The 14,016-nt window shown below is 39.0% G+C and overlaps 1 protein-coding gene across 1 annotated transcript in view; it reads right to left on the minus strand.

Moving 5' to 3' along the window:
* Positions 1–14,016, minus strand: part of sorcs1 (sortilin-related VPS10 domain containing receptor 1) — a gene marked incomplete at both ends in the record, with an annotated part of 180,885 nt that overhangs the window by 58,386 nt on the left and 108,483 nt on the right. The window contains one exon of the mRNA XM_079277758.1: positions 5,781–5,880. Within this exon, the coding sequence (XP_079133884.1) occupies positions 5,781–5,880 (100 nt within the window). The remainder of the gene's footprint in view (positions 1–5,780; positions 5,881–14,016) is intronic.

The following is a 14,016-nucleotide window of genomic DNA, read 5'->3' on the forward strand; positions in this document are numbered from 1 at the left end:
AGATTGTGCGTGTGTGTGTGTATTTGAGTGAGAAAGTTTTATCCATGTTTGTTTTCAAATCCGTTTCTCTGAATTATGTTACCTTGTGTTTGATTTTAGCCACACTAGGATGGCAATCTCCTTCCATCAGTCGGACTCACGCTTCGAACCAGGGTGAAATATCTCAACATGTGTTGGGTGGATAGCCATTGGATTTGCAGCACACATTCATTGTCCACACAAGATAAATGCTTAGGCTAGGGGTTCCCAAATGTTCCCATGTCAAGGCTGCCCAAATAGCATATATGGACGGTGTACTAACAAACATAAAAATAATTGGTGATCTCCTATTCATATACCACAACAGTTTAAAATATTCAACGTCCAGCCCTTTGTTTAGTGACAAAATATCTGGAAAACTATTTCCTGACAGCCTCACCTCTACTTTGATATTCATGCTACTGTAGCATGTTAGCATGCTGTATACTAATGGAAAATGATAAATGGACTGTACTTGTATGAAGGCAAATCACTGGCAAAAGCGCAAATGAGATCCACGCTTGCACTACAGGTCAGGGGCAAATAATGTACATTTTACGACACGGGTACTTTTACTTTTGGTACTTAAAGTACATTTTGCTGATAATAACATACTTGACTAAAGTTTTGAATGCAGGTATTTTACTCGTAGTGGATTGTTTCATCGGTATGGTATTAGTACGTTTGCTGCATATACACAGAATACTTTTTCATCCACTAATTACTTGTCAGTGATTTAAGTCGGGCAAACACTTAATATACAAACAGTGGTCCCTAATCTTGGCTCCAGCTCCTTGAGCGGGTCCAAATTGTTGCTCATATTATACAACTACATTATATCTCTTCTGTAAACACAACAGTATGATTAAATATGATCACATCATGTTTTAATCAATTAAGATCAAAGAGTTTATTTGAGCAGTTTGTCACAAGAGGTTTGACTATCAAACACACATTGTCTGTAATGATGGAGTGAATTTAAACCAACCTGAGCAACTTGATTCCATTTCCAAGAGAAACACATTTTTAATTACTGTATTTCAAAACGCTATTAACATAATTTGTATTTCATCAGCCTCTACAGTCTGAAACATTTACAAAACCTGTCAGACAAATGTAGAACATTCTGAGATGTAGTGGAGTAGTGTTTAGTGGCGGATTGAAAACCACCTCTATCAGACCTAGCGTCTGAGTCAGAGTGATATCAACCCACAGACAAGGAATGTAACCAATTAGATGTAGAGATACAATGGAGACTGGGTCCGCCCACTTACTGTCAAAAAGAAAAACTGCTCGCGAGCAAGCAGGAAAAAGTTTTGCGAGCGAATTCTACTCGCGCGAGAGTGAATTTTGCTCATCGGATTTTGACAGTGATTTTCCTTCATAGTACAAGGAACTAAACCTTTCACATCTTAACCCACGCGATAGTTTGAACATATGCAGCGGAGACGCTGTTGGACCAGTACTTTGCGAAAAACACATGGACCATGAGCTGGGCTCATCTAGAGAGGACACCGGTGACGGTGATGAAACCGATACACCGCCCCTCCCCTACTTTCAGGCATTTCTTCTTCTGCATTAATAAATGGGAACCAAGCCTATTTTCAAAATTCATATATGTGATTCCTCTGGTCTAAGACAATCTTAAAATACTTCATCAACTGCTCCATAGACAATGAACTGAAAGAGATGTTCTAGATGTCACTGAGAGCACCAGGGGAATGTTCTGAGTGTATGGGAACATTTTCAGTTCTACAACTAACACTAGAACAGAATAAAGCTCATTGGGGTATAAAAAAGAACAATACAACCGGTCTCCCATCCATTTAAAACTAAAGGTTTTAACAACAAAAAACCAGGAGATTGTCTTCCATCTCTAGTGGAGTGAAGCATTTAGAGATTGACTTACTTGTGAGTCTGAGATGTCCTAAAATGAACACGGTTCAGAAGAAAAACACCTCTGATTGAGGTAACAGCCTTTCTCAAGCCACTAGGGATGGGGATACATAGGATGTTATCGATAATTCTCTTATCGGTTCAGTTCTTTATCGATACCCTTATTGGTTCTTTTTCATGACTAAATAATTCCTTTTTTAAATTTTTTAAAGGACCAGGATTCGAATTTATTCATATTATAATATAATGAAATGTTAGAGAGCTGCTAGAGCAGCCACAGCAATGCTTACAACATACGTCACTATACATATGCTATAAATGGTAGAGGGAGGACGGCTAGGCTAACCAGTAAGACGACGGACAGACGAGTTAGCGTGCTGTGCTACTGTAAACACAGCCGTGGTGAATGAGAGACTGTGGACAGAGCAAATTGAAAAAGGTTTCACTTTTGTTTACATGTTCATGTTTCATAAACAGCTGTATTTAAAAACCATTGTGTTTTTACTCACTGATATTTTATCGTGAGTTATTGTAACAGTAGAGAGCGTAGTTAGTGTCGTAGTAATTGACCTCTTCACCTGGTTCACTTCACTGTCTCCACCATGGCCTCTCTGCTTGCTGACTTCACTTTATGTGTGTGTGTAACGTTAGTTGGAGGAACTCAACCCTACACAGAGAGCAGATGAGATTGTGCATTGTGATAATAAATTACACAAACACAATAAAAAGTAAGGATGAATGAATAGATAACGTTGAGGTGGTCTTTAATAATTCACGTCCCTAAACGCCACCATCACATTATTAATCAGACTTGTGGTAAGAACCTGACGATAGCAAAGCTATTGTTTTATTTTTCATCCATCCACCATTTTTTTGACTTGCATGTAATTATGATAGCCTCATGGGGCCGCTGGTGTAGCTGTAGACTTTTAGTCTTGTTTATATTTTTACAAATGTCAAGCTTTGGCAACATGAGGATACTCTGCATGTGATGGAGAAATGAGACCCAGAGAGGGTGTGTGAACATGTGTAAGGCATAGATAATTGGAATTTGCTTGTGACTGTTCACTTAAATTACAGATCTGTTAGAGATTTAAATATTGATGTGGTGTCTTAATCAAGTTTAATTATGACCCTTTTGTTGATTTGGCACACTGATTAACAAGAAACTGATGACGGATTAAAATAATCCCATTATCCCCTTATACAAACCCCAAATGGATAAAAGAAAAGAAAAACATGAATGCCCAAAATCCTAATGGCCCAGGGCTGTAATGAAACCAGTAAATGGATCCAAATGGACCTGAGCACAGAATAATTTTTTTAAACACTCATAATTTATTAATGTGCTGCCTCTAATTTCTTTTAGCCTGCATAAATACCTTACCTCTGTCACCTCATCCAGCTTAAAACCAGCTGATAAATGATTAAAAACGTACTGGCTTTCAATCATTACATTCATCCATCCAGGTTCCATTCACCATTAGGAAGGAGTCCTCTTTACGGACAAGGGCATTTATTTTTTCTATGCCGATAATTTAGAACATGCAAACATGTATAGAAATGCAAATAGTGAAATTCAGTTGGGTTCGCTAAGGCTGCATTCAGACTCACTTTAGCCATCCATGAACAACTGCAGCCCCCTTATCTTGTCCAAATTGCAATACTCTTAAAGTCACAGGCACACATTCCAACATGACTTCGCATTTCAGTTGATAACATTTAGATTTCCTAACTAAATATGCAGCTTGTACAATCACTTGGTGGCAATGGAAGACTATAGTCCATCTGATTGGTTTACCTTGATATTCTTAAACTAACCCTGACTAATTATGCCTTGTGCCTAAACCTTACCAACCCAACCAACAAAGGGAATGAGTATTAAGAGGCAGAGGGCGGGTCAGGCCTTGGCCAGTGGGGAAAAAAAGTGGTAAAGGTCAGATGATGTTCTTCAAAACAACTAACCATGTCCTCCTGTTTGTTGCACAGAGAGGCTTTTGGTCCAATGGGACAATTTTCAGAGTATTGGAGCTTGGAAATAATGTGCCCCAGTCCACGGAAGTACCAGAGGACTTCTACTTAATATGGGAAATATGTGAATATAACTGAATCAAATGTTAATATGAAAGGCAATTGGCAGAAAATGGAGAAAAAATAAATAAATACACCCTGGATGTGTCACACAGATACAAGTCATCAAGATACAGAATCTGGCACATGGTAAACTGGGGAGGGAATGTGGAGAACAGATACAGGACGATGGCGTAGCCTGACACACTGTGTCTTGAGGCAGTGGCGCCGAGGCTGTGGAATGCTCTGCCTGCTACTCTACGCCTCGCAGATTCTGTGAATACTTTCAAAAAACAGCTCAAAAACCACCTTTTTAGGCTGGCGTTTGAGTAAAAACCCATGTCATAGACCTGCTCTTAAAATATGTTTTAATTTTAATTTTTTCTCTGTGTATGTAACTTATTGACCCTAGGGTCACATTGTGTTTTTTATGCTTTTAAATTTCTGCCCTGTTAAGCACTTTGTGATTTTCTGTCTGTGAAAAGCGCTCAATAAATAAATTGATTATATTATTATTTATTATTGCCCTGAGAACCCATACTTTGTTTAATTCTCTGTATATATATTATAATCTGTATAATCTGTATCAGAAATTTATTTTTGTATTTTATATTTTAACAGTATTCATTGTTTTGCACTTTTTAAACAACTTTTGCTTGGACTAACTGGCTATATTAGCCTTATGCACAATCTGTATATTAATCTGTTCTAATTTGTATTTATGATGTCCATATTAATAATTTTTCTTGCACTGTTTGTACTTTTTAATTACTTGTTAATCCCCCTTACATTGACTTGGCCTCTATTAGCATATACTCTTTTATGAGGCAACTTTCTGTATCTATCACTTCTCTATCATTTCACTGATGTGTTTCTATTATGTTTCTCCTCTTTATTGCTATGCGTATCGTCGCCTGCTCGATTCCTAAATCCTCCCCTGATAACAACATAAGGACATTCCAGCCGCCCTGTGTAGCCTCTATGTTCAGGCTTCACTCACTTACGGCTGGCTCCTCACCTTTAACCGACCGCAGGGATGTCCCAGTCACCGACGGGACACCTAACTGGATCAGCTGGGGCAGCCGGGATTCTGATCTGAGGTGGCGCTGCGTTTCATCTTCAATATTTGACAATAATTAACTCTGAGAAAATGGCCGCTTCGGATTAGAGCGGTGTCACCGGAGAAAGGGGAGACTGTTGAGGGAACCGAGCGGGATGGTTCTAACCATGAATTGACCAAAACCCAGGAAAAGGAATGGGTGCAAATATGAACCCATCTCTGTCTGTTCCCCATTTTGTCTTGCTTATAATTGATGTAGTTCCAGAAGAAAAAGAGGGACTATAGCCAAGCTATTCATTTTAGAAATTGGAGAGTGTTTCTTTTTACTCCCAGCTAACTGTCTAGGTGGATTAATAAATGAAGTACTGCTCAATCAGGCAGCAACCTCCGGGTCGGAAAAGTGAAGCCAATGCTGAAGTGACTTAAACTGGCATTCTTTCGGATGTCTGATTGTACAGAAGTCTATAAGATAATGACCCTGCTTCTCACTTGCTTTATTACCTCAACAAACATTGTAATTGAGTCAGGACCACTTTAGTCAAAGAAAACCTTAATTTATATTTTCAGTAAAATATATTTGCCAATAGAAGGGAATCAGCTGATCCATGAACCACGTCCAGTTCTTATTTACAGTGTTTGTGTTCAATGCATCTCACTAACATTGCAGAAAGTGACAGAGGGACGCACACAATGAATTCATCGAACTAATTTAAAGGAAATGAAAGTAGAACAATACCTTTCTCTTGTTGTTGGGACTCACGTACAAATAACTCAGTATTGTCTTCGATCCTACTTTGTCATTCAGCTTCTGGTACGTTGCTCCGTAGTCAGTTGACCTGAAATTTAATCAGAAAGGTTGGATGAACACTTGATGAATTACTTGTTGCAATTAAAAGTCACCCTTGAGAATTCAGTGGGAGAGGGGACAGAGCACCAACGTAGTTAAGTCCCCTTTGTGCTCAACGCAGCAACATGGATCCCAGAAGGAGAACAGCAGCCACATCATTAAGGTCACCGTGTGGTGATTTCAGCTGCTGCGTTCGTAATGCACAAAAACAACACATCCTTGAAACCTTTCCTCCAGATGTCCATTATCAGTGTGATTCAATACAATTTTAAACTTAAACTTTGAAACTTAATAATTCCGGAATAATACATGATAAAACATCAGTTGCAGCTGTTCTTTGGCTGTTCCCATCAAGGATCGCCATTCCATCTAGTTGGTAAAGCAGACCTCAACTGATCCGGTGTGGAAATCTGATTTTATGATGCACATCCTTTGATTTGACATAGGTTAGATGCCCTTCCTGATGCAGCACAAAAGGGCTGCAAGGTGAAGTGCCCTGAGTGTAGGCAAACGGCAATACGTAATGGTCTGAAGGACGGACAGAGGAAGGACCCAAGGAGCAGAAAGAGGATAATTACCTGTGAGTTTCATGAAGAAACGTTCAAAACAAAACCTACATGACAGGTGAGTCCAAAAGTGAGTAACTGAAAAACCTTGTGGACGTCACCATTCTCGATGGTTTACAATATGTAACCTGACAGAATAAAACTGACCAGTTTGATGCACAGGTTTGTAGCCTGGAGCTGATTGTCCAATAATTTAATGGTGGGACATTGTGCATGAATTCTTTTCAAAAGAGAGGCTACAGATACAGTACACATAACTGTCGCGCTGCCTTCAGATTGTCACTTTGATAAGCGGTTGAGTCTTAAAAGCAGCTGTGGATGACAGATACTGCTAACAATCACTCGTTAATCTGTATTAACGAAATGGTTAGAAAAATACCATGTTTTTTTAAGTTGTATGTAGGTTCTCAGCTGGTCTGGCTGTGGGACCCACCATCACTCCTAAATGACAAGCCCAAAGAGATTGTTTTAGGATTTTACTTTCACAACTCGACCATTGAACGTACTGCTCTGCAATGTCTTTCCTTTTCTCAGCACCTTGTGTCATGGTGTGTGGTACATATCACAGGCCTTGCAGACCCTGACGGCCCGCCACTGCATTTAGGTCACAGGAAACTGTGTTCTAGCTCTTCAAAAGTATTACTTGAGAAGAGTCGGCTCCAGTATATAATTAAATCCATCAACACAAATTGATTTTAATCTTGCATGTATAAATGATTACTTATGAAAATAGATTAACAAAGTGTTAATAATACATAAAACACTTTGATAAGGTGTGATGGGATTAGGATTAGACTGAGAATACTCTGTCACATTTCTCTCTCTCTCTTTGGCACACGCTTCTTCTATCCCAATACATAAGTAAACTATGACTATAAACCAAGACCAGCTTTGAATAAAATATTCAAATGTTGGTCAAAACGCGAATGCAAAAATTTGTTTTGAGCGGACTGAGGCTCAATCAGCTCAACAAGCTATTCTAATTCCACATGAAGATAGAGAAAAAGGCCACAGCATGCAAATCTTAAAAATGCAGCAAAGACACCATAGAATGCCTTGTGCGACTTCAAATGAAGCAATCACTCACATTGACTGATGTTTTTTTCTCTCCACCTTCTCTCTGAGTAGCTGTTAAATCCACACTAAAGTCCTTGTTTGAAGGGTTCTGAAGGAGTTTACGGAGAGCTTCACGCTTGAAGTTCACTGCCATGGAAATACGGAAATATTCATGCCATACTAGCAATTTTGTCTCATTTACCTTTGAGGTTTATTTCAGTCATCTTCTGTAACATATCACATTGGAATAAAATAATCTGATAATTTGCATAATTGAAGTAGAATTATGTAAAAATACATGTTTTGCCAAAGAGGTCGGAAAGAAAATGATGCATTAACCTGTTTCCCCCCATAACCTGGAGTTCTATTCATTCTATTCATTTTGAATATGTGGCTCTTAATTCCTCTCAAGCTTTATTCCTAAACATTTACAGACCGCCTAAATACTGTGCAACCTTCTTTGATGAGTTTACTGAACTGCTGTCTGTAATCTGTATTGATTTTGACTGTGTTGTTATTGTTGGTGATTTTAATATCCATGGTGATAATCCCCAGGACAGAGAGTCTATAGAACTATGTGGTGTCCTTGATAACTATGATCTGACTCAGCATGTGACAGGACCCACCCACAACAGGGGGCACACTCTGGACCTAATCATCACCAAAGGTGTAAACATTTCCAAGGTTGCTGTGACTGATGTTGCACTCTCTGACCATTTCTGTGTTTTCTTTGAGAGTGCAATCTCCTTGCACACAAATGTCCAAACCAAGGTTGTGACAAAGCGTTACATCTCTGAAAACACCAGTGAACTATTTATTTAGAAGTTCTCCTCCACACCAGCCCTCTCTTGCCTCTCAGTCAATGAGCTTGTAGATGGCTTCAATTTTAAAGTTAAAAATATAATTGATGCCATTGCACCCACTAAAGTGAAGGTTGTCTCGGGTAAGCAAAGATCTCCTTGGAGAAATGCTACGTTGGTCAAAATGGAGAAACGAGAGTGTCGGAAAAGCTGAGGCGAAAAACTAATCTCCAGGTTCACTGTGACATCTATAAAGAGAGACTTCGCAAATATAATTTGGAACTTAGAAATGCAAGGCAGTCATTCTTCTCTGACATCATAACCAAAAACAAGAACAATACACGCGCCTTATTTGCTACCGTCGATAGGCTAACAAACCCTCCAGTGTCGGTAGCTGCTGAACTCCAATCCACCTGGGCATGCAATCAATTTGCCTGCTTTTTTACTGACAAAATTCAGAAAATTAGACAAGCAGTCAGTGCCTCCACCTCAACCACAGGATATGTGTTTTCCCGATCTCTGAATAATATCCATTCAAATATCATGACACAATTTCATTCAATCGACCGTAGAAGCCTAGAAGACATTATACAACATCTGAAGTCATCCTCCTGCTGCTTGGATATTCTACGAACACACTTCTTCAAAAATATTTCAAACTGCATGACCACTGATCTTTTACAAATTGTAAACACATCCCTTCTCTTAGGTGTCTTCCCACAAGCCATAAAAACTGCAGTTATTAAACCACTCCTAAAGTAGGTTAGTTTAGACTCCGCAACGATGAAAAATTATAGGCCAATATCAAACCTCCCATTTTTGAGTAAAATAATTGAAAAAGAGGTTTTCCAACAGCTGACCAACTTCTTGACCGTAAATAACTGCTTTGATGTTTTCCAGTCAGGCTTTCGATAGCACCACAGCACTGAAACTGCTCTTGTTAAGGTTTTCAACGACATCCACTTAAACATAGACAATGGCAGAAGTTCAGTCTTAGTCTTACTAGATCTCAGTGCTGCATTCGACACGGTCGACCATGCCATACTGCTAGAAAGATAAAAAATCTGGGTGGGACTCTCTAGCACAGCACTTAACTGGTTTGAATCCTACTTGAAGGGCCGAGAATACTTTGTGTCTGTGGCTCATTACACATCGGAGCTGACTAAAATGACATCTGGTGTTCCCCAAGGTTCAATACTGGGGCCTCTTCTGTTCAACATCGACATGCTTCCACTAGCTCAGATAATGGAAAACAACAAAGTGTGTTATCATAATTATGCAGACGACACACAAATCTACATAACTATGTCACCAGGGGACTATAATCCCATAGAAGGGCTGGGTAACTGCATTGAACAAATCAACAACTGGATGTGCCAGAATTTTCTTGAATTAAACAAAGATAAAACAGAAGTAATTGTTTTCGGTACCAAGGACGAACAATTGAAAATCACCGCTCAGCTTCAGTCACTGATGTTAAAACCCACAAACCAAGCAAGAAATCTAGGTGTAGTTATGGATTCAGATCTCAACCTGAACAGCCATATCAAGACAATTACAAAATCAGCCTACGATCACCTGAAGAATATATCAAGGATTAGAGGACTTATGTCTCAACAGGATTTGGAAAAACTTGTCCACGCATTTATCTTCAGCAGACTGGACTACTGTAACGGTGTGTTTACAGGTCTCTGTAAAAAGTCCGTCAGAAAGCTGCAGCTGATTCAGATGCTGCAGCTCGAGTCCTCACTAAGACCAGGAGGGTGGATCACATCACTCCAGTTCTGAGGTCTTTGCACTGGCTTCCTGTCCAACAAAGAATTGACTTTAAAATCCTGCTGTTGGTTTACAAAGCACTGAATGGTTTAGGGCCAAAATACATCTCTGATCTGCTGCTACCTTATGAACCATCCCGACCCCTCAGGTCGTCTGGGACCGGTCTACTATCTGTTCCCAGAGTCAGAACTAAACATGGAGAAGCAGCGTTCAGTTTTTCTGCTCCACATATCTGGAACAAAGTCCCAGAAAGCTGCAGGTCTGCTGAGACCCTCAGCTCATTTAAATCAAGATTGAAGACTTTTCTGTTTGCTGCTGCCTTTAATTGAACCACATTCAATTCATATATTAATCAATTTCCTGCATTTCTGCATTTTACTACTGCATTTTATTTCTTGCACTGTTTTTTAATGTTTTAATGAATGTTCTTAATTGTTTTTAAATCTCCTTTTCTTTTGCCTTATGTTTTGATGCTTTTAATGGTTTTCTGTGAAGCACTTTGAATTACCTTGTTGTTGAAATGTGCTATACAAATAAACTTGCCTTGCCTTGCCTTACGGACTAGTTCCATACATTGCCACCAGGAGTACTCTGCTGGATCAGTCCACTATGACGTCATCAGGTTATCGATCAGCTCCTCAGAAGCCCCTGTCACAGGATCACTTGATTTAGGGGCTAATGACTTATTTTTAGTGTCACAGCAACTTCCAACAGAAACCAATAAAACAGCCCAACCCCAGCAGATGAAACCCCACCGGGATGATGGTAGTTACATTTAATGGAAAAAAATGACAGTTTCTCAAGGACGGTGATTCTGAGTGAAACTTGTCTGCCTTGCTCCTGGCTTTTGAAAGGCCATTCAGTGGTTACGTGTGGGTGTAAAAAGCTGCTCTGAGTGACCACACTGCTGTGATTTCATCTGTTGTGCGGATGTTGGCTTCACAGGGGCCGTAGGTGAGCCAAATGCGGTTCACTGTCCACATGTTGAATTAAACAAGGGGGGAGAAACTGAAACATTGTACGAGGACACAATAAGGATATCAGTCCTATTACAGTGATATGACTCACTGAGGAAAATGGATTCTGGGTATGCTAGGAGGACGATCAAAAGCCCTTTCTACTTTCTCTGAGATAGATAAAAATTATGTCTATGGCCACTTATTAGCAGGCTTATTAGATACAGTTTCAATTATAATTTCCAGGGTCTACTATATATTGACAGGCTGCTACTACACAGCTTTTACATTTTCCGTGACGGTTTGATTTATCATGGTTTGGAGGACGAGAGCTGCATGCATCTCGGGATAGTTAACATGAGGTCACTCTATGGAGTGCAGAAAACACCAACAGAACTGCTTGAGACAGGATGAATTAACAAAACCCTCAGCAAGCTCAGAGTATTTCTGCTGAGTAGCAGGCTAACTATTCAAGCTACACGAGATAAGAGTGTAGTTCAAAAGTGTAAGGATGAAGATGAGAAGAACATCCCAAAATATCAGGATGTGTGTTTATGCAACACCAACTATAGATTTCAGAACTCGACAGGAACGTAATTGATTACCAGCTGTGACAGTAGCACTAATCGTATTGTTATCTCCCCAATGGGAGCCCGGGTTGGCATGATGAAACTTTACTCGTGTATAGACAAGATCAAAATGAAGGCGGAATTTAAAGGTGGGTGTGGTCCGAGCAAGGGCGCCGGAAGTAGGGGGGTGTAAAGAGGGCAAGGCCCTCCCCCCCCCCCACCACACACCATCCTGGCCCGAATTGGCATGGTGGCTGGTGTGATCCAAGATGTTTTCTAGTTTCTACTTTTTCTGTTGCGTAGAGACATGGACAACATGGCATGCTCCACAGAGATGGCAAAATGACCCAATAATTTATTTAATGCAGCAAAAAACAATTTATTTTAATATTAATAATGGATTAAAAGTGTTTGTGAAAGGGGTTACTTGCAAACAAACCCATTGAAAATTGTGACTCCATTCAGCAGTTCCCCTAAAGAAGAGTGAATATTAGTATTTTATTCGTCATGTGGACACAAACACCGCTATGAATGAAAGCCAATGTTTCTCTGTGCCTTTTTCATGTGTAAATGTGCCACTGGTTGGTTCACTTCTGTCACCTTTAGGTGTCCATGTTGTAGACCCAAGCAACCAAAAAAATCAATTGATACAGGTATAATGACTCTTCTACATATTAATTGCTATAAACCCTGTTATGGGTGTATATATTTTAGCATGAATCCCAACACATGATTGTTTGCAAAGTATTATAGCGTTTTAGCGAGTTTTTGTGTGACCTGATTTTTCTGCATACTGATTAATAAAGTGAACGTTTTTCATCTCTATTGAGCTGTGTCAGCTTTTTCTCAAAGCACTAATACAAAATGTCTAAAATGTGTCAAAATCGATTGCCTTACAGCTTAAAATTAACTTTGGAAACAGGAATTAAATGTTCAGACTTACAAAGAAACCTTTTAAAGAACCTTTCATTTACAGATATAAGCTGAAAGGTATATATATATACCTGAAACAGCTATTACTGTATCCAGTACTTTATCCATCTCGACGGCAGTAAAAAGTTGATGGAACTGAGACTTTACAAAGTAATGAGAGGTAGGTAACTGAATGCCTTGACCTCACTGTCAGTTGTCCATGAACTGAATTAGGTATTCATACAGAATGTTGTCAATGTTAGACATCATATGAATATAATATTAACTGAATTCACTGATTTTACCTTCATATGACCCCTCACTTTGCTCTCAGTTCGTACACAGAAAAAAATACACATTTCCAAACTGACACTCACTGACAGTATCAAATGTGCAGCATGAGCTTGTTTCAGCACTTCGTTGAAGCTTCATGATGCTTATACCAAGTAAAACATTCAAATCCAAGATGCCATGTTTTTAGGGCTGCACCATTACATCAAATGGAAATCATCTAGATGTCTTGTGCATTTCTTTACACATGTGTCTCTCTCACAATTATGTTTGACATATCTGATATGTTTTCAGAGTTTGGGATCTCCACTGGAATATAAAACAACATCTGCGAGTTTGAATAAAACTTGGAACACTGAACACACAGAGTACAGTTTGTATTTGATTTTTGTTTGGTTTAGTTCGTCACATTGTAACTTTCTTAACTTTTCAGTTTTAAATTTCTGCATACTCTTGTTGAATTGTTGTTAGTTTTTTTTCCCACTTGAGGTTGTTCTGCTTTCAGACACATTTTCAGTGATCTTGCACAGAGGTCCACAGAACATACAAATTCAGTTAGAAAGGTAACAGCAAACAGCAAACAACAAATCTCAAGTATTTTTTTACTGGTATTTAAGGTTGATTTGAAAAATATATCATTCACTGGAAAAATCTGAATGTGCCAACTATTATGACGATTAAATCAGCTTTTTGTAAACATCTCTCACAAAGTAGCTATTTGTCTAATTGGTACAATACATTACAGTCAGATATTACAAGCAATTTGCAGAGATGGCTGTCATGAATACATCTTAATGTATTTTCAGCAAGTTTGAGAATTGTTCTAGTTTAAAACATGTCGTGAGATTAAACACCATGAGACTGAACAGTCCTTCTCTTGTAGTGAATCTTGCTCCACCTACTGATTTTCCAAGAGAGAACTGTTCGTGTCTGTGGTATGACAGTTCATAAGCACTAAAAAAAAAGAATGAAAATTAATCATGATTGTTACTTGTGCAGATATTCTCCGTTATGACAATTTTATTTCTTCAAGACATTAATGCAGCTCCATTACTCCCTAACAGGCATTTACCAAAGTTACATCAGGATCGAGTCAGACATGACGCTCTAAGCAAGGCTATGCTAAGTTCAAGGCTGGTCAAGGTAATTTACTGGATAACTTTGAGAGCTCCATCATGTTGATTAGTGGCTTTCATGTG

Source organism: Melanostigma gelatinosum (genome assembly GCF_949748355.1).
Source record: "Melanostigma gelatinosum genome assembly, chromosome: 11".
NCBI lineage: Eukaryota > Metazoa > Chordata > Actinopteri > Perciformes > Zoarcidae > Melanostigma > Melanostigma gelatinosum.